This window comes from Carcharodon carcharias, chromosome 2, assembly GCF_017639515.1.
Source record: "Carcharodon carcharias isolate sCarCar2 chromosome 2, sCarCar2.pri, whole genome shotgun sequence".
NCBI lineage: Eukaryota > Metazoa > Chordata > Chondrichthyes > Lamniformes > Lamnidae > Carcharodon > Carcharodon carcharias.
In genome coordinates this window covers 158,951,215-158,976,499 of record NC_054468.1, presented here as the reverse complement: position 1 = coordinate 158,976,499, position 25,285 = coordinate 158,951,215, and the positions used below count along the sequence as shown (strand labels likewise).

At 42.6% G+C, this 25,285-nt stretch overlaps 1 protein-coding gene across 6 annotated transcripts in view; it reads left to right on the top strand.

Moving 5' to 3' along the window:
• The window catches only part of LOC121293889 (T-lymphoma invasion and metastasis-inducing protein 2-like), a 385,212-nt gene that overhangs the window by 272,336 nt on the left and 87,591 nt on the right, over positions 1–25,285 (top strand). Inside the window, exon 1 of one of the 6 annotated variants that reach the window (XM_041217378.1) lies at positions 662–766. The exons of 4 other annotated variants lie outside the window; for them this stretch is intronic. Coding sequence is in view for 1 of the 2 variants with exons in the window: in XM_041217369.1 (XP_041073303.1) it covers positions 14,515–14,523 (9 nt within the window). In the remaining variant the exon portion in view is untranslated. Of the gene's footprint in view, positions 1–661; positions 767–14,465; positions 14,524–25,285 lie in introns of those variants that run through there. One more of the 6 variants, XM_041217369.1, reaches the window with a different exon arrangement.

Here is a 25,285-nt window from a genome sequence, read left to right as displayed (position 1 = left end):
AGGCACTACCAGCTAGTAGCACTAGAGGATAAATATCCATTTTTAGTGCTACCTTGTAACCCTACTTAGGATCCTAATAAAACCTAGCTTAATGAATTGCAGCTGTGTGCCAATTTCTCAACAGTAATGCTAACACTGCTGTGTAATTTTGCACACCATTATCATTTGAAAGCACCCATTACTGTCAAAGCCACATTCAAGCCTTGTCAGCTCCATTGGTGCCATCTTTGAACAATGAATAAAATTATAACATGCAACGGGAGGAGAATTGTACTTTTGACAGAAAACAGGGCAAGTGGTTTTAAGAAAAGCTACTTTTAGTTTTTCTCATTGCCACAGCTCAAGTGAATATACTGACAGGCGTCATCCACGTATATAATCTAAAAGTAATTTTACAAACAAAAAGCTATGTTCGTGTCATACTCCAGATGCTTCTATAACAAAGTAATGCATAGCTTGTGCCTTCTTTGTGAACATCAGGCAGAATGACAAAATGGGAAGCTTATACGTTTGGTGTTATTTATCAGCAAACGATTTCCTACTGGTAGACAATGATGTTTGAAGGCGCTGAGTGTGAGGAGGAAGTAGTTGTGAAGCATCTCTATTTCTGCTCATGACTGTTCAGAGCTAATTTCATGACACTCCCTTTGCTTTCCACATCTTTTGTATTCATTCCTTAAGTTAAAAACAGTGGATGTCAATTTGCTCCCTGGATTCGGCTAGACAGTTTTTCTCCCTGAGTGTGGATCTTTGAACAGTAACACAGGTAAGAATAGGGCACAGCACTGTTTGAAGTCCCAATTTCTGAAAAATAGTAATAGTAAATTAAAGAAAAGTCATTAAAGGTGCCCCCAAATTTAATATCGTTCTTGAGTAATGAAAATATCTGTTGTGTCAAATGATGTTATAGGGCCCCGAATCATTGTCCCTGGCAGGTGTATAACTGGTAACTGTGCAGTGTGAAAGTAAGCTTCCAAATGTATTTACCCCTCATTTTTACAAATAGAAGCCTATTAATCTGGCAAAATTGTTACTGCAAACAAATTGTCTCCTACGCTTATATTATTTCACACACTTTGTGAAATACTTTAGTCTGTGGTATAAAGAACAGAGCCTGTAGCATTGTTAACTTGTATAGAAGAAGAAATAGAATATTCATTAGCAAGGAGGTAGATGTCTCATTTTGCACTGAGGTAGATCTGTAGTAACAGGAAAAGGAGAAACGTGAAGAATGGGGAACTTGCAGGGAAAAAAACAAGGTGATCATAGTGTCAATTATGTTTTCATTTGGATAGTGTTGCCTTGATTTTTTGGAGACAGAGGAAGTAACTTTTTAAAACTAGTTAGGGAGTTGGTGACTGTGCATTGGGAGATCTTGTTAATATTTAATTTTGTGCTAAATTTGGGGTTGATTGAGACATTGATTAACAATGGCCAGTTGTCATTGAAGGAGTTAATAGATGTTTTTACTGACATTGGAATGGAACAGATTGACTTATGTAGAATGCAAAACATCTCAACGGTAGTTTCTTTACAACTTGGAATTTTCTTCTAAATGTTGTCATGTTGTTAAATAGCTGAAGGCATTGATCTGACGTGAATATATTTGCATAAGTGCTGGGGGACAAGGGCTATCGTCTGCAAAGGTGGCTCATGACGCCAGTACGCCGTCCAAGAACAGAAGCTAAGCACCGGTACAATTGGAGCCAGGGTACCACAAGGGCTGTGGTGGAGAGAGCCAACGTCCTTCTCAAGATGCTCTTCCGTTGCCTGGACCGCTCAGGGGTCGCACTCCAGTACCCCGCAGATTGCGTCTCTCTGATTGTGCAGAGCGCAGCAGACAACCACTATCTTGCGCTGGAAAGGGGGGATGCAATTGATGAAGAAACCCTTGACGGCCTGGATGAGGCTGCACATGATGAATTCAGCAGTGCCTCAGAGGATGAGGAAATACAGGGCGAAGATGAAGGCCACAACAACGACCTGTGTTTACAACAAGGAGGCAGGGACACCCGCGACAATTTAATCCAAAGAACCTTCAGCTAGCTCCACACATATGGATCAGCAGGAGCAGCATTACCTGGAACTTCCACACGTGGCACTTAGGTGCTATCTCTTCCACCTGAGCAGCTGCAAATAAGGCCATAGTACAGAAACATCAATCTCCACTCTAACACTCATGATAATTATGTGAAAATGAAAAAAGCACCACAATGAAAAGACGCTCAGCCATGGTAACAAAGATGGACTATATTCTGTCCACAATTAAAGCGCACATGATTATTCGACAATGTTACAAAAAGGGGTCCCTATTCTAAGGCCAACACAAAATCACCAGTGACATACCCGGGGAGCGCCTAAGGTGCCTTATGTTTTCGTTTGCGGGTGCTACGTCTAGGTGTTGCCCCATCGCTCGGAGTGGCTTGTGAGACAGTCTGCTGACTCTGCTGTCCTATTGGCCTAGATGACCTTGGCGGGCATCCTCTGGCCCGTGGAGCCTGTGATGGCCCCGCCTGGGAGGGAGTGGCCAGTTCCTGAACTGGCACCTCCCCAGTTGTCGCAGCCTCAACGGAAGCAACGTTGACTGGCAGAGGGGCGGAGGAGCTGCTGCCCTCATCCGGAGCGCCCTGAGAGGAGCTCGCAGTGACGGCAGGCAGCTGCTGCGCCGACTTGAGGTCCAAATCTACCTTCCTGCTCACCGCAGATGCATGGGCACCGAGTGCCGGCGCTTGGTGTCCACAACATCTCCCACAATGGAAAGCACCACCTGTGGCCAGAACTGCTGTGAGGGCTTGCAGGTCAGCGCGTAACCCAATCATATTTTGATCCATTTGGTGGAAGCCCCTCTCTATGAGAGTCACCAAACTCTCATTGAAGGAATCCTGATGCTCTGCTCTGAGGGCGGATTCTTCATGTGCACTCTGCCTAGACTCCTCCGTTGCAGAGAGTAACTGAACCATTCCCTCATGCAACCCTGCCAGATGCAAACGCACTTCCTGCTGCCTTTCCTGCAACTGCTGCAATGGGGACAACTCCGAGGCACGTCATCAGTGCCGGACTCAGCATGTGCCTCGTCCCCTGCAGCCTTCCAGCTGCTGGAGCCAGCGGCACTCTCTGTCCCTACCATCTCTTCCAGCGATCGTGATGTGCCCTCTCCACTGTGACCTGGGACACTAAAGGACAGTAAAGTCCCCACCGAGGTGTGTATGTCTGCATTGGTGCCTGACTGGCTGAAATGATGTGCCGCAAGTTGCACGTGTTGCCCCTCAGGTGTGGAGGGGGGGCTGCGTTGAGGACGTGCGGGTCACCCTGAAATTAATGCTGAAATTAACAACAAGGACAGTGCATCAGTTAGCATACATTCACTTCAACTTTTCATCCCTTTCCCCCCATCCCTCATACGTAGCTCACCCTTAAAGACTCTTAAAAGAAGAACATTGGTGAGGTCCAAATGAGTCAAGACGGGCCCCAAGCGTTAAACGCACATGCAAACAGGCTGGTTAGATGGCCTCATGAATGGAACATGGCTTGGAAAGAACCAGAGGAGTGGGAAGAGTGCAGAGGTGGATGCATTGTTGCCTGGATAGTTGCGCAGCTTAGGAAACATTTCAAACAGTTGTGTCATTTTCCGCCGAACTCAGGAGATTGTGAGGTCATATTATTGCCCTTCATTCTGTAAGGAGGGTCATAGACCAGGTGGCCAGAAGGCAACGTTTCCCCTTGGTGCAGGGATGAGTAACATGGTGGCATTCATCTAAGTTGAGTACCATGAGGTTCACAGCTGAGGTGCTGAGGACCTTCTGGACAAAGTAATGTGGGGCGCACTGGCTGAAAGGGTGCATGAGGTCCCAAACCCTGAAAATGGAGTAAGTCTTTGGGTGTGCAGCGGCAATCCAATGGCATGTGAGACCATGGTGATAGTGGTCAAAAATGGGATAAGATGACTTTGGAAGGTGGTGGAGAGGCTATTCCTCAAGGGGACGAGGGTTCCTCCTGTATGACCCAGACATCAGAATGCCTCAGTCAGTGAATAAGCATTGTTGCAGCATTAACTATTGCAGCAACCATCAGTGGTTTGGATGGTGGGCACACAGAGTGGATGGGGCTGTCGACCTCAAATACCTGCCCGCTGGACCCCAGCCTCGCCACCCCCGGCCGCCCTGGCCTCCTGCCTCCAGCCTCCTGCCCAGCTCCATGGCTTGCTTCTCGAATGGGGTGAGGCGCTGGAGGAGGGCGTGCCCACCACCAGTCCTCAGGCACTCCTGGGCATTGTGGTTACTTTTTGCCTGCAAAACACATAAGAGGATTTATTGGGGCAGGTTGCTCATGTACTCTGCATGCACATGCCGCATCCCAACCACAGAGGGCCATCTGAGGCCTCCAGCGGCTCCTGTCCACACTACTAGTGATGAGTCCCCAGAAGATAGTATGGCTGGTCCCAAACCCCTCCCCCAACGGTCCCCTTGGACACATTCGGTGTCCATCACTTTGAATAGCACACTGGTCCTAGCGCCCATGCAAAGGAGGATCAGATGTGTGTGGTGCCGATGCCAGCATATGGGACTTGCCCAAGAGAGCTTGAGGCACCCCTTGGACCATGTCATTACCATCAATATGACAAGTGTTGGAGTTCTGAGTATATGTCTACTGGCCTCCCCTGCAGGTTGCCCCCAAATTACTCAAATGCCACAAAGACCAACATATGCTGCGCAGAAAGCCCTTTTTCTCCTCAACCACTAAGGCTGATGTAAGCATGGTCAGTACCCATTTGCCCACTCAGCGTGCGACAGATGCCCTTTGCAGTAATGGCAGCCATACATGGTTGGGGGGGGGGGGGGGGGGGGGGGGCGCTAAGGCTTAGGCTGCCTTCTGCCTCAAATAGCCCAGACAAACATGGCACTCACCCATCCGGAGCGCAGCAAATCATTGAAGCATTGTGTGCCAGTGCATCTGACGTCATCATGGGCACTTAGAGCCTCACCCACCTCCTCCCACACCTGGCTGATAACATGGGGGGTCCTCCTCCTCCCATCCGCAGGATACAGAACATCATGTCGCTGGCCTACCTCTTCTAGGAGGACAGCAAGACATGCGTCCAAGAATCTGGGTGCACAGTGGACCCCCGCTGGCCTCCCCCACCTCCTCCTCCTCTGCCTTCCTTGGAGCATTTCTACCTCTCTGAGTGGCCATGGTGCACTGCCTCAAGCAGGCTGCCTGGCCGCTCTTTAAACAGGCTGTCGGCTCCCCATTGGAACCGGCAGTCTGAGGCCACCCGCCCCCGCAACTATTTTCCCATTCTCCACGGGAGTTGCAAAGCCACGGTGTGGGCCTTAATTGGCCCGCCCACGGAAAATGGTGCTGCAGCCTATTTCGCCAGTGGCAATCGCCTGACTACTGCCGAGAATGTAAAATTCTGCCCCCATCGGAATTTTAGCTCTCACTTGAAGGAATACAGGAAATTAGCAAGCTGGAAACCTGTTTCACAGGTCCACTATTCTCTGGGAGCAGTTCTGCGCTTACATAACTTGCAAGCATAGCTTAACCTATCCCCCAGTTGAAATAATTGGTCTACAAAAAATGACAACAAAAACATGTATGTACATAGGACCTTTAACATTATAAAATGTCCCAAGATGCTTCACAGGAATATTATACAACAAGATCTGACACCGAACCACACAAGGTGTTATTAGGGCAAATGGCTTAAAGCTTGGTCAGAGCAGTAAGTTTAAAGGAGCATCTTAATGGAGGAAAGTGGTAGAGAACAGGAGAGATTTAGGAAGGGAATTCCAAACCTTGGAGCTTAGAGAGCTGAAGACATGGCCACCATTGGTGGAATGATTAAAATTGGGGATGCATAAGAGGATGAAATTAGATGAGTGCAGATATTTCAAAGGATTGCGGGAGTTGAGATTGCAGAACGAAAACAAAAGTTCCTGGAAAAACTCAGAAGGTCTCACAGCATCTGTGGAAATGGATACAGTTGACATTTCAAGTCCGTATGACCCTTCATCAGAACTAAGACATATAGAAATGAGATGAAATATAAGCTGGTAGAAGAGGGTGGGTGGGACAGGTAGAGCTCGATAGAGGGCCAGTGATAGGTGGAGGCCAAGAAGAGACTGCCAAAGATGTCATAGACAAAAGGACAAAGGGGTGTTGACGGTGATGATGTTATCTAAAGGATGTGCTAATGGGGACATTAAGGATAGAAAGCAGGACAAGCAAGTGGCAGATGGCCCTAGTGGGGGTGGGGGCGAAGGGATTGAAATGGTCTAAAAGGTGGAGATGAAACAGTAGATTGAAATAAATTTAAAAATAGGAGGGAAAAGAAAAATATATTTGTAAAAAAAATTATAAATTATTGGAAAAAAGGGGATCGCAAAGGGGGTGGGAATGGAGGAGAGAATTCATGATCTGAAATTGTTGAACTCAATATTAAGTCCAGAAGGCTGTTAAGTGCCTGGTCGGAAGATGAGGTGCTGTTCCTCCAGTTTGCGTTGAGCTTCACTGGAACATTGCAGCAGGCCAAGGACGGGCATGTGGGCATGAGAGCAGGGTGGTGTGTTGAAATGGCAAGTGACAGGGAGGTCTGGGTCATGCTTGCGGACAGACCGAAGGTGTTCTGCAAAGCAGTCACCCAGTCTGCGTTTGGTCTCTCCAATGTAGAGGAGACCGCATTAGGAGCAGCGAATGCAGTAGACTAAATTGAGGGAAGTGCAAGTGAAGCGCTGCTTCACTTGAAAGGATTACAGAGTTGGGGAGCGGAGAAGCCATGAAGGCCTTGAAGACAAGGATGAGAATTTTTAAATTGAGGCATTGCTTGATCAGGAGCCAGTGCAGCTTAGAAAGCATAACAGTGACATAAATGACACTTGGCATGAATACAGGCCCAACCTGTCCAACCTTTCCTCATACAATGACCCCACCCCAATCCCAGGAATCAATCGAGTGAACTTTTTCTGAACTGCTTCTAATGCAATTATGCCCTTTATAAAAAAAGGAAACCAATACAACACACAGTACTCACCAAATCCCTATACAACTATAGCATAACATCCCTACTATATAATTCCCCTTGCAATAAACGACAACAATAAATGACAACATTCCCTTTGCCTTCCTAATCACTTGCTGTACCTGCAAACTAACTTTTCGTGATACATGTACCAGGACAGCCAGATACCTCTGTACTTTAGAGTTTCGTAATCTCTCTCCATTTAAATAGTATGCTGCTTTTCTATTCTTCCTGCCAAACTGGAAAATTTCACATTTTCCCACATCATGCTTCATCTGCCAAATTTTTGCCCATTCACTTACCCTATCTGTGTCACTTGGTATATTCCTTACATTCTCTTCACAACATACTTCTCTACATAACTTTGTACCATCAGCAAATTTAGCAACCATACATTCGGTCCCATCATCATTGAAGGTGGCAGGACAGGTTGAAAGCATAGTTAATAAAGCATACAGTATCCTAGGCTTTATTAATAGAGTTCAAGAGCAAGGAAGTTATGTTGAAACTGTATAAGACTCTGGTTCAACCTCAGCTGGAGTATTGTGTCTAGTTCTGGGCATCGCACTTTAGGAGGGGTGTGAAGGCGTTGGAGACAGTGCAGAAAAGATTCACAAGGATGGTTCCAGGGACGAGGAACTTCAATTATGTAGATAAATTGCGGCCATTGTCTTTGGTCCCCGCTCCAATCTTCATTTCCTATCTACCAACTCTGTCGCATTCCCTGACAACTGTCTTAAGGCAGAACCAGATTTTTGGAAGCCTTGGAGTCATATTTGCCATAGATGAGTTTCCAACCACTCATCTGCACCATCACTGAGACTGCCTATTCCCACCTCTGTTCCTGCCCAATTCAGCCCCTAGTTGGAACTATTGTCCTTGGAGAAGAGAAGACTGAGAGAAGATTTGGTAGAGTATTCAAGATCATGAGGGATCTGGACAGAGTAGATAGGGAGAAGTTGTTCCCACTTGTGAAATGATCAAGAATGAGAGGGCACAGATTTAAAGTAATTGGCAAAAGCGACATGAGAAAAGTGTTTTTCATGCAGCAAGTGGTTATGCACAGCCTGAGAGCATGGTGGAGGCAGATTCAATTAAAGCATTCAGAAGGGAATTAGACTGTTATCTGAAAAGGAAGAATGTGCAGGGTTATGGTGAGAAGGCAGGGAAATGTCACTAGGGAAGTTGCTCATTTGGAGAGCCATGCAGACACAGTGGGCCGAATGGCGGTCTCCTGCACTGTAACAATTTTAAGATTCAATAAAGACACAGGCAGCAGAGTTTTGAATGACCTCAAATTTACAAAGTCCTGGTTGGCCTCCTACATTCCACTCTAAGTTCGAACAGTCAAGTCTAGAGGTATTAAAACTTGGATGAGGGTTTTAGCAGCTGGGGCAGGGACGGAATAGGCAGTCTTAATGATGGCGCAGATGAGTGGTTGGAAACTCATCTCTATGTCAAATATGACGCTAAGGCTTCCAAAAATCTGGTTCAGCCTTAGACAGTTGCCAGGGAATGTGATGAGTTGGTAGAGAGGGAATGAGTTGTAGCGGGAACCAAAGACAATGGCCACAATTTTACTTGGAGGCGGTGATCTTGCTCCCTTGGCTGAAAGATTGGGGGCAAACTGCCTTCGATTGGCTGGGTCAACCCACAGCCATTTTACAGCAACCACATCCAGGAGGAATTCCTCTCTTCGACAGCTGTTGGCCAATAAAATGGCCAGCAGCTTGCTAGCCCCAGCAATGGCACCAGAAGCAGTGGCTACTGCTGGGACTATAGTCCCTGAAGAAGAGATGCCTGGACTTAAAAGGTAAGCCTTGGGTTTCACCAGGGCCAGGCTGGCAGACCCCAGCAAGGGGGTTGGGGGGCGGGGTTCATCACGGTGATGGATGTTTGGAATGCAGGGTGGGGGGAGCCCTCCATTTGGCACAGGATGTCTAAACAGGTGGGACATGCCTCAGCCCACAAAAAGGACACCAGGTTTCAGCTGGTGGTCTGGCCACAAGGTGTGGGCACCTCTCACCATGGGCAAAATCCCAGCAGGTACTTAATGGCCTCAATTGGCCCTGGGTGAATAGAGTGCCTGACACCACCTCTGCCATGGGTAAAATTCAAGTGAAGGTAGGGGACGGCATAGTGCCATTAGCACCAATGCGCCCAATTTTACACTTCTCCCCTCCTCAACACCAACCCCCACCCCCACCCCCACCCCGACCCCGACCCCGACATGGGGAGTTAAAATTCTGCCTAAAGTCTTTGATCTTCCCAACGCTTAACTGGAGAAAATTTCTGCTCATCTAGTACAGCATGTCAGATAAACTGTCTGATAATTTAACAACAGTGGAGGAGTTTGGAGAGGTGGTATAGTCCCTTCATTATTTTATAAACCTTGATCAAATCATCTCATATCTGCACTTCTCTTTAGTATAGAGGCCCAAGTCATTGATGCCATTTGGGTAACCAAGACGTTTTAAACTGGCAGTTAATCTTTTGGCTTTCCTCTACACCCTTTTCAAGATCTCAATCTCAACCAGAACATGAGGAGGCCAAAACTGAGCAAAGTTAAGTCTTACAAAGTAAAAAAAAATGTATTTTTTTTTATTATGAATTGCCTCACGAATAAATACAAGAACCATGTTTGCTTTGACTAGAGCTTTCATAGTGCATTGTTGCCACAAACTAGCACTAGTAACACAGCCCTGGTATTCTAAGAGACCAGAAGGACAGTTGGATAACAAAATGACAGTCTCTCACTGGTGGAGTCATGGGTGCCAATACCCACATGATGATGGTAGGGGCATGAAAGACCTGTTCACATTGTTGTATTGCTTTGACTTTGCTAATGTCTCACTCAAGCCAGTTGTCAGTTTTAGCATTAGGTTTGGACAAAACTGGCGTGATTCTTAGTTTTCAAAACTTTATTGGTTTAACCTCTGTGGGAATGCTCTTAATTTGTAATAAATCCACAGAAAAAACTCCTTTCCTTTTATCTGTGCTTTTTCCTTTCTTCATCTTTCCTTCACTTATTTGTATGTTTGTGCTTTTCTATATTTATTTTCTGAATTCTGAATGTAATGGAAGCAAGTCTCTTATTTATTGCCCATCCCAAGTTACATTGAGAAGGTTGTATATACCTTGCATTAGTACTTTCATAATGATAATGGGGGAAGGCAGGGGCTATTAAAGTAGCCTTGGTGATTAACTGCAATGCATCCTGGAGGTCATGCCTACTGTAGCCACCATGTAACAGTGATGAAAGGTGCCAGAGGGAAAATGGGGAATAATAGATCAGTTAACGTAATGTTTGTTAGTGATGAACTTAGGAAATAGGAGCAGGAGTAGACCATTTGGCCCCTCAAGCCTACTCCATCATTCAATGATATCATAGTTGATCTTCTATCTCAGTGCCATTTTCCCACGCTATCCCCATATCCCTTATCATCTTTAATATTTAGAAATCTATCGCTCTCTGTCTTGAATATAGTCAATGACTAAGCCTCCACAAGCCTCTGGGGTTGAGAATTCCAAAGATTCATCCCCTCTGAGTGAAGAAATGCCTCCTCATCTCAGTTCTAAATAGCCTACCCCTTATTCTGAGACTCCATCCCCTGGCTCTAGCAGCAGCCAGCCAAAGGAATCATGCTTCCTGCATCTACCCTGTTGAGGCCTGGAAAGGTTTTGATTCAATCAGAGAAAGTATTAGAGTCCATAATTAAGGAACATGTGACTGAATATCTTGAAAATCTTCAGTGATCAAAAAAGGCAAAAATGGATTTGTAAAAGGGGAGGTCATGCCTGATTAATCTGACTGACTGCTTTGAAGACGTAATTGAATTATTGGGCAGGGGAATGTCTATGGATGTTACTTATATGGACCTCCAGAAGACATTTGATTAAGTCCTTCAGAAAAGACTGTGAACTGAATTTAGCTAAAGTCATCTCATGGAATTGAAGGCAAATGATTGACCTGGTTAGGAAATTGGCAGAATGGAAGGATGCAGAGGGTGGGAATAATGTACAAGTTTTGGGCATCACACCTTAGGAAGGTTATATTGGCCTTGAAAGGATGTAGCATAGATTTTCTGGAATGATACCAGGACTCCAAGGATAAAGCTATGAGGCAAGATTAAGGAAGCTTGGGTTGTAAGCTGTTGAATTTAGAAAGTTCAAGGGTGAGTTAATTGAAGTTTTCAAAATATGATGAAGAACAAGTGGGGTACGTTGGGGGAAACTATTTCCACTAATTTGGAATCTTAGGATTGGGGGCATCATCAAAAAACTAGAGCCAGACTTTTTAGGAGTGAAATTAGAAAATATTTTTTTCTACACAAAGGGTGGAGAAGTTTGAAATTCTCATCTGCAAATGGCAATTGATGCTGGGTCAATTTTTAATTTTAAAACTGAGATTAATAGATTTTTGTTAGCCAAAGGTATGAAGGAATATGAGGCAAAGTTAGGTATATGTAGTTCAGTCACAAATCAGCCATGACCTCATTGAATGGGAAGGAAATGGGCTTGAAGGGCTAAATGACCTATTTCTGTTCCTTTTTTCCTGTGAAGTGGGTGGATGTTGAATTCAATAGCACATCCAATCAAATCAATTGCTTTTTGATCACTGAAGATTTTCAAGATATTCAGTCACATGCTCCTTAATTATGGGGGTGGGGTGGGGTGGGGTGGTGGGGTGGGGTGGGGTGGTGGGGTGGGACTGAGTCTCAAAATAAGGGGTAGGCTATTTAGAACTGAGATGAGGAGAAATTTCTTCACTCAGAGGGGGTGAATCTTTGGAATTCTCAACCTCAGACAGGTGGTTTGTGGAGGCTTAGTCATTGAGTATATTCAAGACAGAGAGCGATAGATTTCTAAATCCTGGATAATCTTGAAGTTTTTGAATATTGTTGCAACTTTCTAAGCCTTATAGGTGGTTGCGAAGCTATGAGGAGCTTGCTAGTGAGCCATGTGTTGCATCCTTTGCCGATTGTGCAGGCACAAGATCAAAAATTATATATTACTTTTAACAAAGGAAAATTACCCAAGATGCTTGACAGGAACATAACAGAAACAGTTAATAGACAAAATTTGAGAGCGAGCTATGTAAAATGGTATTGGACAGATGGCCAAAAGCTTAGTCAAAGAAATATGTTTTAAGAAGCCTAACAAAGGAGGAGAATGGAAGGTTTACAAAGCCACGGTATTCTTATTTATGGGCCATAACTTTGGTGGAGTAGCAGTCACAGTCGGATTACCACTCTGCTCCTAGTTATTTACCCTGAAATGCAGCCGCACCTTTCTCGCCTGACCTCCCAACTTGGGCTGTGTGAGAAAAGTGCAGTGCAGCAGGTTACCAAGACCTACTGTTGATGGCAGCAGAGTCAGAGGTAAGGAAACCATGTCCCTGTTTTTACAGCACTAGCTGCTATTATGTGTTGGGAGGCTAGGGTGATTCGGGGGGTTGGGTGGTCAGTGATGGGAATGGGGAGAGTCATTGGGGAGAGTGGTTAGTTGGAAGGGGGTATTCAGAGAGTAGGGAGGGCAGTCCGGGGGTTGGACTGGGGATGTCCACTGCTCGCTGTATATCACACAAACTCATGAATGGCCCAAGGCCGCCATTTTTGGTCCTGAAAAGTGCTCAGTCTACCTCAGGTTACCATAGAAGGGCAAAATGTCTCAAAAATTTGAACAACAGGTAAAACTAGCCATTTCATGCAGCCACTATGCAGCAGCAACACGAGTGGTATTTTCCACCAGTAGGATGCTGCCATTAAGCCAAAAAGACATTCTGCCTACAACACACATGAGTAATATAGTTTATGAATTTCAGTGCCACTGTGATGCCAGCTATGTAGCTCGTATGTCCCAATGACTGTTGAATTGTATCAAACAGCATGTCCCTTCAGCTGTACGCAACAGGCAAAGTACTGATATACCCAACCAGCACGTGCTAGCAAAACTCAAAACATAGTGTCCAAATTACATGTGATTCTGTGATTGGACAACACTTACTAAACAATCCTGATTGTACTGAATTACACTGACAACCAATTTAAGATTATCAGTTGGGTTCATAGTGTGCCTCACTTAGGTGTGCTAGAAATTATATATATTCTCACACAAGGCCCTGTCCTTTGCAAACAGAAAGAGCATGTACAAGCTTTGCGACTTTTTCAACTAAATGGGGGATTCCCTGGTTCATTCCCATGGTAGTGCCTTGACCAATCAGGCTTGACCTACCTGTTTTGTAATTAAACAAAAGCTTTGCAGTTAATTGTCGCCTGGTTCATTCTCCATGGCAATGTCTTTACCAATCAGATTCCATTTGCCAACCAATGAACACTTTCTTCTCATGTAGTACAAATTGTTGTTCCCTTTACAATTGGTATTCTTGCGACTCTGTCCTGATGAAACATATACGATTCTTAGAGGTTTGACAGGGTAGATGCTGAGAGGTTGTTTCCCCTTGTGGGAGAGTCTAGGAACAGAGGACATACTCTCAGAGTAAGGGTCGCCCACTTAAGACAGAGATGAGGAGGAATTTTTTCTCTCAGAGATTAGTTAATCTGTGGAATTCTTTACTGCAGAGGGCTGTAGAGGCTGGGTCACTAAGTATGTTCAAGGCGAAGATAGGCAGATTTTTAATCAGTAAGGGAATCAAGGGTTATGGGCAAAAAGCCGGAAAGTGGAGTTGAGGATTATCAGATCAGCCATGATCTCATTGAATGGCGGAGCAGACCCGATGGGTCGAATGGCCTACTACTGCTCCTACATCTCATGGTCTTATGGTCTAAGACGAAAAACTTCAACAGCATGTGTCTTTTTTCAGCAATACTCAAGTTTTGTACTACCAAACAATTATATATTAGTCACTACTTCCAGCGCTATCATGGACATGTTTGTACAGATTGAAGAAATTTCACTTTGCTCTATCCCATAGTCTCCTCCTTTACTTCTGTCCCTCACTTTTCTTCATTCTCCCTCCATTTTACCGCCTCTCCAGCTCCTCCATTCTATTCTGTTTCTCTCTCCCACTTCCTTGTTTCTCTAGCTGCCTCTCCTTAATTTCTGTTTCGTGCTGTTTTCATTTCTGTTTTGCTCAGGCTGTCTTCCAATCTGTTTTTTACTTTCTCCATCTGTGTTGCTTGGGATGAGTCACACTCCTGAGACAACAAAGGGGAGCTTTATCCATACACGAGCCAGTCTTTGAGTATCTGGTGCTGGCTCTGGTGCAAAATCTGGGAAACATTATGATGCCATTTACACAAACAATGCTTTAATTGTGAATCTCCTGTGGAATTACTTATTAGCCCAGATTTTGCAATAGAAATAATAGCGAAGCTATTGGTGCTCACCATTATTTATGAATAAATTGGACTACTGCTTCTCGTGTCCACACATGCACAGTAAAAGGCAGAAATCAGGAAGTTGCTGTCTGAGTTGTTCCCCTAGGCAAGCTTTACTACCTCAGTGCCTCGGTGGGAGATTCAGCATTAAAGTACATGAACCAGGTAAAGTTGTTGCACTTAGCTACTAGTTATCCATTTAAACATGCCAGAAAAAGTCAAATGCAAGTCAATTTTTAACGCCGTGTTTTGTTAATTACTATAAAACAACCTTCCTGGCCCTGAAAATTAAATTTTACAAGTGGTGATTCATTCTTTCAGAATTTCATTATTATTGGAAATCTTATAAAAATGTGTTTTGTTTTTGTTTTTTTGTCTCTTATTGTGCTCTCTCCCTCTCGCTTGCTCTGTTGCTCGCTCTCCAATTTAGATTGTCAGCCATGGCTCAGTTGCTATAACTCTTGCCTCTGACTCAAGATTCTGGGTACAGGTCCCACTGCAGAGCTTGAGCACACAAATCTATGTTGACACTCCTAGCACTTTCGCAGGTGCTGTCTTCCAGATGAATCGTTAAACCGAGTGCCCATCTCCCTGTTTGGGTGGATTTATAGGATCCAATGGCAGTATTTTGAAGGGCAGAGGAATCAATCCCTGGTGACCTGGCCAATATTTATCCCTCAATCACCATCACAAATAACAGATTATCTAGACATTTATTATCAAATGGGAGTTTTGGGAGTTTGATGTATACAAATTGGCTGCTGCACTTCCTACATTACAGCAGTAACTACATTTCTAAAGTACTTCATTGGCTGTTAAACATTTTGAGATGTCTGGTAGTCATGCAAAGCACTATATAAATGCGGGTCTTTCTTTTTTTTCTCCAATTTCACTTTTCTTTTCAGCTCTTTATTTTACTTTCTGCTTTTACATTGAATTAAATATTTTATTTTATGCTTCCTGATTGTACATGGCTCTGTCAGGTTTATTCAGTTTGGCTGGTTGTAGAGCCCTGTTTGCCCTGATTGTGTACACAACACATGCCCTGTAGAGGTCACTGCAATGAAAAGGATCTTTAAATACCATAAGTTACTGCTCAAAAACCCACAAAAAGTCTGTGGACAGCTGTAAGCATGATGAATAGCTAGTGTCATTCCTTTGTTGTTGACCATGAAGTTTAGGCCAGTGAATCAGAAGATGACTTCTGTAACCGGCTAGAGCAGAGCTTACAAACAGAAAGTTATAGCAGTCTTTTCAATGGGCCACTGCTGTTCATGAACTCTGGTTTTACTATAACCAGCACTCCCCAAATTAGTTGTATATTCAAAACAAGTCACTGTTAAGATTAATAGTAAGGCCAGTTAGTGACCGAGCATGACAGGACTTTGATGTATGGCCCCCATCCTTGTATGTGATCTCTTTGCAATGTTAAGCTGCACTCTGGTATTCATTGTCATCCAACAAAGCCATTTGCATAAAATGATATGCATGCATTCTGGGAGTTGTTTTCCACCTCACAGCTGAGCTTTCATATTACTAAGAAAAGATGATACACACTCTGAGAATGTAGCTGAACTCAAGTGCCAGGTTCCATATAGACGTGTAGGCCTGTGATGGAAAACTTAAGAGATTTCAAACACAGAAAAGGTTCAAAGCCTCACAACAGCCTTGATCCAGGCATGGACAGACAAGCTAACTGTAATCTTAAATGTCATGATCCTGCAAATTACTTAACTTCTATGAGTCTATTTATATTTTTGGTATTATATATTCCCACGTTACTGAGAAATCAAGATGAATTTTAAAAAAGAGTAATTTTATTGATTGTCCTTGTACTGCTCTTTAGCTTATTGATTACATTTATGCTGCTGAGATTTATTAACTTTTCTAACATATTTATTGCTCTCGCTGACATTTGAACTATCAGCGTGATAGTAGCAACATGTTTGATTTTATGACTGCATGTGTGGTCACAAGCCAGATGCATTTTTTTTAATAAATGTGAATTACATCCACAGCAGACTTAAAATTAATTAATTTAGATAGGAGGTATTGCATTTTTCTCTTGTTTTAAACTTAAGAGAATGATGAGCTGAATGGATAAATGTGGGCGTAGTCCTGCAAAATGTATCTTCTGGTGCACTAGATAATACAGACCATCAAGGGAACATTGAATACTAAAAGAACTTATCTGCATTTAGCAGATGTTTATCTGGTTTTCTAGCTGTTAGGGGATAAAAAGAAGATGGCAGAGTGTAAAATTATGTACAGGTTTTCTGTTGAAACTTCATGAAAGGTGAAATAACCATTTCTGTAGTGCACATGCATCCAGGTGTTTAACGATCAGGCTTACTTTTCACAGTCTTACTGGCCAAATGGAATGTTGACTTTAAAAAAAAATCTTATTCTTGGGCTGTGCTGGGTGACATTTATTACCCATTCTTAGTTGCCCTTAATAAAGTGGTGATGTGCTGGAAAAGGGGCCTAGAAATTTGGTTGAGGCCAGGCTCCTTGGGAATATAGCTACAAATAACGGTCTGCGTTCTGGCCCACCTGAAAAGGATGACCGATTAATCTTGATTCTAGTTTCTATTTGATGTAATCGGCTTGTTAGTATTTGTAATAGCACCCACTTGTGGCCATTCTGTATGTATATAAGCAAATCAGAATAAAGCAGTAAGATAAAAGCAAAATACTGCGGATGCTGGAAATCTGAAACAAAAACAAAAATAGCTGTAAAAACTCAGCAGGTCTGACAGCATCTGCGGAGAGGAATACAGTTAGAAGAGCAGTACTTCTTCAAAGAAGGCATTCCAATAAAGCAGTTTCAGTTTGGATTGGAACTCCCTGTGTAAGCAGCAATGTTTTTGTCCTGTAAAGATATCACAGTATGCCAGTGAGGATGGAGATTATGGATTCCCTAGCTGAATAAATTTGACTGGAGAAGCTTCCAGCAACCCAGCAGAAGAACTGAGAATTTTATTTTGTTTTGCTGACATAGGCTTAAAAAATATAGGCTTAGAGGAAAGGCTGTTCTTATATGTGGGTGGACTGACCTTCAAAGATAGCTGCATCAACAGATATTGTTGAGCATCGGGGAGAATACAGCCATGACTGAAAGTCTTTCAGTGCATATGTGGAGTGACTCAAGATGTTTTTCACTGCTAGTAATATCCTCGAAGATTCTGCTATTCCAGCTGTTAATCAAGGGAGTGGGGGAAAGGAAAAGGGTGATTTTCTTGATGGAAGGCCCAGAAGTGTATGAAATGCTCAAGAATTTGCTTGCCCCTGTTAAGCCAGAAGAGATGCTGCTGTTGGACATCTTGTGAAAGCTTGAGCAGCACTACAGTCCCAAGCCATTGGAGATTGCTGAAAGCTATCAGTTTGTAACCAGGAATCAGTTGCCCAGTGAGGACATTGGAGAGTTTATTGTTGCTTTGAAAAATCTATCCATTCATTGTAATTTTGGAGAATTTCAAGAGCGAACATTGTGGGTCAGATTTGTGCATGGTTTAAAAAGTAAATGCATTCACAGTAAGTTGCTGGCATTGCCACAGTTAACTTTCAACATAACTTGTCAACAACGTTGCCAAACATGGAAGAACAGAGTTGAGAGAAGTCGGAGTCATCAACCTCCAGTTATCTGCTGAAGTAAATTAGCTGCCGTTAAGTAAGCTAAAGGCAGTTAGCAGTAGCAGTGGTCCCGTTACCAGCGTTTAAGCCAAGATTACGTATATAATTGTCTATCTCTGAAGGCAGTGTGCTACAGTTGCAAGAAGAGGGGTCATCTTGCCAAGGTGTGTCAAAAGAATGTAAACGGAGAAAATGCTGACTGGAGAAAATGGCAGTCACTGCATACCATTGTCGTACAGCACCAGGTCAATGAGGGGTCAGTTGAGACGCATACGATCTGAAGCACAAGGATGTCCAGTAGAGTTTCACAGGGCACCGTAGTCCAAGTAGTGTTGGATGGAGCTCCAGTAAACATGGAGGTTGACACGGAGGCATCAGATAGTGTGATTCCTGAATCACTGTACTGTGAAAAGTTGAGTCAACATCAACTTCAGAAATCACACACAGAATGATGAAGTTATGGAGGAGAGAAAATCTCCATTATAGAAAGTGTGAAAAATCATTCCAGTTGTGTAACAGTAAATTGGTAGATGATACAATGCTTGTACATTACGCCGTATCCAAAAAGGTTAAGCTGGCATGTGATGCTTCTCCATATGGTGTAGGTGCTGTGATCTCTCATATGTTGGATAATGGTGAGAGAGACCAATTGTATTTGCCTCCCACATCCTCAGTGCCAGTGAGCGAAAATATACTCAGAACATGAAACTTTGTTTTTGATTTTTGGGGTAAGAAGATTTCATAAATACTTGAATGGTCATATTTTCACAATTGAAACTGATCATAAGCCACTGGCTATTTTGAATTCAAAGTCTACAGTTCCCACTTTAGCTGCAGCCCAAATCCAGGGATGGGTGTTGATTTTGTCTGCCTATCAATATGACAATAAGTACAGACAATTGGAAGATCATTGTTATGCCAGTGCAATGACTGGATTACCATCCCCATCTGAAGTAGAACCCAACAGGGAAGATGTATTTTTCTTTTCATGCGTAGCTGAGTTGCCAGTCACAGCTGATGACAATAGTAGAACAACTTGCAGGGACCCTGTATTGACAAGCGTATAAAATTATATCGGAAATGGATGGCCAACACAGATACTGGATTGAGAAATCAGGCCATTTTTTTATGCAGAAGAATAAGTTGGCAGTTGTTAAAGATTGTGTTATATGGGGAGCCAGAGTTGTAATTCCTGAGAGGTGCAGATTGCAGTTGCTATGTGATCTTCATGATCAACATTTCAGGATGAGTTTGACAAAGAGTTTAGTGAGAACCTATCTTTGGAGGCGATGGTTCTATAAGAACATAGAAGACACAGTGAAACAGTGTAGAATATGTCAAGCAGTAGAAAAGAAGCTGCCATCAGTACCTTTTCAACAATGGAAATGGCCAGCTAGAGTGTGGCAGAGGCCGCACATGGATTTTGCGGAATTTGAAGGGCAACAGCTATTCATTGTGACAAATAGCCATTCAGATTGGGTTGAGGGGTTCCAGTGAATTGAGCAACAACTAGCAAAACTCTCAATATCGACATGTCTGATGAAGTGGAAAATTCAAGTGATGGTCAAGGGCAAAATCAGTCTTCGTTGGAGAAAACTTCTCCTCAGACTCAGGCTAAAAGAGGTCAAGTTTCTTTCCCAAGTTCTGAAAGTTTGGTCCAAGGAAGGAGGTATCCTCTTAGGAATAGGAAATCAGTGGTTAAATTAGATTTGTAAATAAATGGAAAACAAGAAATCTATATAAGTTGTATGGAATTTGAATTTTGTGTAACTTATTCTTTAAGAAGGGGGAAGTGAAATAGCACCCTCTTATGGTCATTTGTGTATATGTTTACATAAGCAAACCAGAATAAACCAATTTCAGTTGGGTATTAGAACTTCATGGTCCCAATTTTCCAATCTCCAGATTTGAGTATGACCCGAGATGTGTGTCTGGACCTTATGGAGGTCCTGACACATTGATCTCCATGGGAATTGCCAGGAACTTTCAATTTCCGATAGGCAATTCCTCTACTCCCAGGGATCCTCTGCAAAAGTCTCCAACTATGAGTTAGAGTCAGAGACTTCAAACAGTTGTGATTTACTTACCTGAATAGTTATCCAGGGAATGTGAGGCAGAAAAACCCTAGTCTAACTCCTGGGTAACTGTAGAACTGATATGCCCTTCAATCACTCACACTGACCAACTCACTGACTAGACCTGACTACCCCATTTCCTGACTTCCCTCCCAATCAAGCTAACTCCTGACTACCCTCCCCAATCAAACCTGACTAGCCCCCGACCTGACATCCCCTCCCAACCTGACTCAACTACCCCGTGACTCACCTGCCACCCTGCCCATCTTCCACTTCACTCACTTACCTCACCCACCCTACTCATTTAACGACTTACCCACCTTACCTACTTACCTCACCCACTTTACCACCTTACCCATTTACGCATTCATCCACTCTCACATTCACCAACATTCACCCTGAACATTCAAACTTACCTTATGGCAACTAGTGCTGTAAAAAGTGGGAGTGTCTTCTGAGCTGATTCTCTTTGCTGCTACCTGTGTAGATTCCTGGGCTAAGTGACATCTGGCTGCTGCATCAGAAGTTGGATCCTTTTAAATGTAATCAGGTAAGCGCGCAGTTTTCTGACTGATCAGAGTCGGACGCAGTGGTTCCAATGCTGCGTGGAAGATGTGGACCTACGTGTATGCATCAGTGATTTTGGCCTGCAAAGATATCTCAGCATTAGATATCAGCTTGATGACAGCTATAGTATATTTTGTTAATTGTCATATCTATGTGTGTATTGTACTGAGTCTGTAATATTGTGACATAATTAAGAAAATCTAGAAGAGTTGCTGAGAATCAACACTGGCTTGAATGACTAAATTAGGAAGCACATAAAATGTAATGCTTTTAATATGACAGTTTTTATATTTATGGTGTATTTGTTGCTTTAATTTTAAAAATGATGCCTGTGATTTTATGCAGATTTTAGGAATGTTTGAGCTCAAACCTCATCATCATCTCCAAGCCACAAAAAACTTTTAAAATATGACACAGTTTGTAATAATTTATAATGGAAAGTTAAAGCATATGAATTGCTGAGCACCTGTGTCAATTGCATTTCTATGTTTTTGAAATTGCTTGTGCTAGCTAATACTGTCTCTCAAATTGGGCATAGGTTATGGTACCCAAAAATTCATAGGAAGTTTAATGTCAAGGTGCAGTGGAATGGTGGGATGCAGGTTTGATTGCTCCAAAAGCAGCTCAAGTTCTGACATATCCATCAGTGTTTCAAAACTGCTTTTGGAAAGCTACATCTTTCTATCTTCAGAACCATATACTGCTCTCATGGATAGTTAAAATGGTCACATGGGTATTATTAGTGGTTGCCTACCTAAATTTAACCAAAACAGATTTTGTAATATGGTTGTTTTAATGATGAAGCTCAAGGATATATTTTGGGAGTTTAACTGTGTAATTTTGTCTTTCTGATTGTGAACTTCTGATTGGGCTTTAAATCCAGGCCATGGTTGCCTTCTTTGAGACACAAAGAATCCCATTGTACTTTTTGAAGAGATTCTCTGGTAATTTATCCTGTTGTTTGTAGGAGCTTGCTGAGTGCCAATTGACTGCCAGGTTTGCCTATAATTACGGCAGTGACTACATTTCAAAAATACAAAATTGGCAATGAACCACTTTGGGGTATTCTGAGATAGTGAAAGGCACCATATGAATATATTTGAATGAATTACCACAGTGGCACTTCCTGCAGCATCATCTGATGAGGTCCAAGGCCCAATATCTGGGGCTTACTAGACCTCATTTTTTGTGCACATGGGGATTGACCATAATGCCCTGTACAAATTTTGTAGGACTTAAATAAAACTTTTGGATCCCCCAACTGTTGCACCTTATTACTTGTCCCTGAAGCTATAAAAAAATCTATTGCATTTTTTATTTTTAATCCCTTAACCATGTCTTGGCTTTGCTATTTTCCTTTTTCCCTCAAAGCAATACTTGTTACATTCATAAAAGTTCTTAATTATTAATTAAATGGATCCTTCTCCCATAAATAATCCAAAAAGAATTATCGGCTCCAGCTTGTCCTTGTGAGGTCCCATGCAATCTGTTGTCTTTCTTTTGCCCTAAGCTTTTATTAAATTGCAAATCTAATTATACTGAGTATTGATCTTAAAAGTTGTAGAGATTTGTGTTACATTTCTTTACCTTGGCTGCAGAGACACTGGCAATAATATTGAAAAGCAACTCAGGAATACAAATCATCTTTGTAAATGTGCAGAAATTTGTTATTTTAGTTGGCTGGGATGCAGTAAGTGAAGTTATTAGTCTATAGCTTAACTTAGTAAAGAGGGCTATCATATCTCCCTGATGTAATGGGTATTATTGGGTGCTTGGCCCTTTGATGTTTTTAATTTTTGACCGGTGGTAAAATGAACAGTGTGCTTAAAGCGAAGAGTTTTATGTACTTGGCTGCTTTCTGACATTGATACTACAAACAGTAGAAACTAAGCCAGTTAGGCAGAAGGGTCTTCTTGCATTTCTAAAATGATGTAAGCTTTCATTTTCTTTTGATTGCTTTTAAAATAGGTATTTTCTATTCAGGTCCTATTCCCTGGTTTTTTTCTTTTTGGTCAATATCTTCATTTGTTTTTTCAAGTCTCTCTTGGTTGTTGACCTAGCAACACGTACGCAGTTTGATTTTTTCTCTGTCTATACCTGGATTCTTAATTTTCTACTGGCATCCTCCCCTACATTATTGGTTTCATTTAAGCTTTTGCTTTTCTTCATCTTCAAAGAATGCACTCTGGAGGATTTCAGGTTGATTTCAAATGTGCATCATGAAGTTTTTTGCTTTGCTGCTGAGAAACCACTATCCTAGTTGAAGTGTAAACTGATTTTGTAGTCTGGGCCTTACATGTTAGATTCAACCCACCTTCTTTCAAATGAGCCATGAGCTAAAGGAATGATCTAAATTTGGTTTGATTGATTTCTCACCTGGGTTGGTTCACTTCAAAATCGAAAACCATGTCTCCTCTTTTCAAAAGGGAGCAATAATACATGTGGTACATATTTAATAAAAAATGAAGGGAAATAACTATTCACTTCAGTAACTCAAAAAAAATTTCCTCATGCCACAGATTAAATGTTCTGCTTTGCTTCAAATGTATGGCTTGACTGCTATGGGAATGCACTTTAGTACTGTATCAGTATTCTGTTTTCATTTCTATATCAGTCTGCACTCTAGAGAAATCCACGTAAGTATACTTCTGAAACAAAAACAGAATTACCTGGAAAAACTCAGCAGGTCTGGCAGCATCGGCGGAGAAGAAAAGAGTTGACGTTTCGAGTCCTCATGACCCTTCGACAGAACTTGAGTTCGAGTCCAGGAAAGAGCTGAAATATAAGCTGGTTTAAGGTGTGTGTGTGGGGGTCGGAGAGATAGAGAGACAGAGAGGTGGAGGGGGTTGGTGTGGTTGTAGGGACAAACAAGCAGTGATAGAAGCAGATCATCAAAAGATGTCAACGACAATAGTACAATAGAACACATAGGTGTTAAAGTTAAAGTTGGTGATATTATCTAAACGAATGTGCTAATTAAGAATGGATGGTAGGGCACTCAAGGTATAGCTCTAGTGGGGTTTTTATTTATTTATTTATTTATTTTTAATAATGGAAATAGGTGGGAAAAGGAAAATCTTTATAATTTATTGGAAAAAAAAAGAAGGGGGAAACAGAAAGGGGGTGGGGATGGGGGAGGGAGCTCACAACCTAAAGTTGTTGAATTCAATATTCAGTCCGGAAGGCTGTAAAGTCCCTAGTCGGAAGATGAGGTGACAACACCTCATCGAAGGGTCATGAGGACTCGAAACGTCAACTCTTTTCTTCTCCGCCGATGCTGCCAGACCTGCTGAGTTTTTCCAGGTAATTCTGTTTTTGTTAAGTATACTTCTGTTTGGCTGATGTAGTCTGCACTCACTGTTCATGTAGGGACATTCCTGACTTCTCCAAGCAAAGGAAAGTTAGGAATGGGTTGTCCAGGCAAATCTTGGAGACTTCTATGTGTGTTGAGGCACTGCTGGTTTAGAACCGTCAAAAATCACAGAGCTCACTGTTTGTACAGCTGGGACCAGCCTATCAGTCGGAGTATTAGATCTGCAGGAAATCTACAAGCTCCTATTGACAGTACTTGGAAGATGGATCTAATATGTGGCTGTTGGGTCAACAACCCTCTAAGAATCTGACTCAGAATCAGTTCTGATCAAATTTCCTATCACCAGGCTTATCAACTGGGGCAGCGTCACCCCGAAGGTGAACTCGCCCCACCCCAGACCCCGAACAGATACCAACAACTCCTTCTGAAGAGCAGTGAGTAATGCAAGCCATGACAAAATGTGTAATTGCATTTCTAAAACCTCTAGATCATAGCATGGACACAGACCCACTACTATTAAAGATGATTCCACTTATTGGAGGTCTAGAGCTTCAACTGAAACCCAGATAAGGTAGGCACGAAACTTTAGACCTAACTCTAAATCTACTTACATACCCCACCTCCAGCAGCTGTCATTCCAGATTGAGAGGCTGCTTGTTGTAACTTTAACTCCATTCTCACATCTGAAGGCAAAGGGAGCACGTGATTTGGGAACAAGCTAGTAAGCTGTACTTAAATGACAGTGTATTTACTAAGTAACCTCTAAATAAGGAATACAGCAGTGGTTAATGCAATTTCAATGTGATTAAAGCAAAGGGATAAACTCCCAAGTCTCCGCCCTTGTTTTGAACTTAATCTGCTGTGGTTCTTCCCAGCTACCTTGCAATGAAGTAATTTTCCAATTGCTGGTTTGCAGTGTTTGGAATCACGGAATGGAGAAGTATCTGTTGTTCTATTTTGCAATGTTGTTGATGAAACTTGCACTGGAGACTAAGCTTTCCTGTCTTTTGGATGATCTTATAGCTTGCATTAAGCGTTGTGTTTCTACTGGGCCATTCTGCAGGGTACGTTACTAATGCTGGATCTTGTGTAGCAAAATTTGTTTTGCTAAGGACCACAGGACAGCAGGTTTTTTGTTCATGGATTTTGTCTGAAGTTTGTTTAGGATAGTTCTGCCAATCTGCCTAGCACTGCTGGTTGGTACTACATGGTTAATATCTGACATATAATGATTCTTGCGTAGTGGCCTTGTTTGATATCCATGAATTTGTTCTGAAATGTGGCTGTTGATGTTTTTCAGAACAAATGGTTACATTTTGTGTGCAGAATGAATCATTTT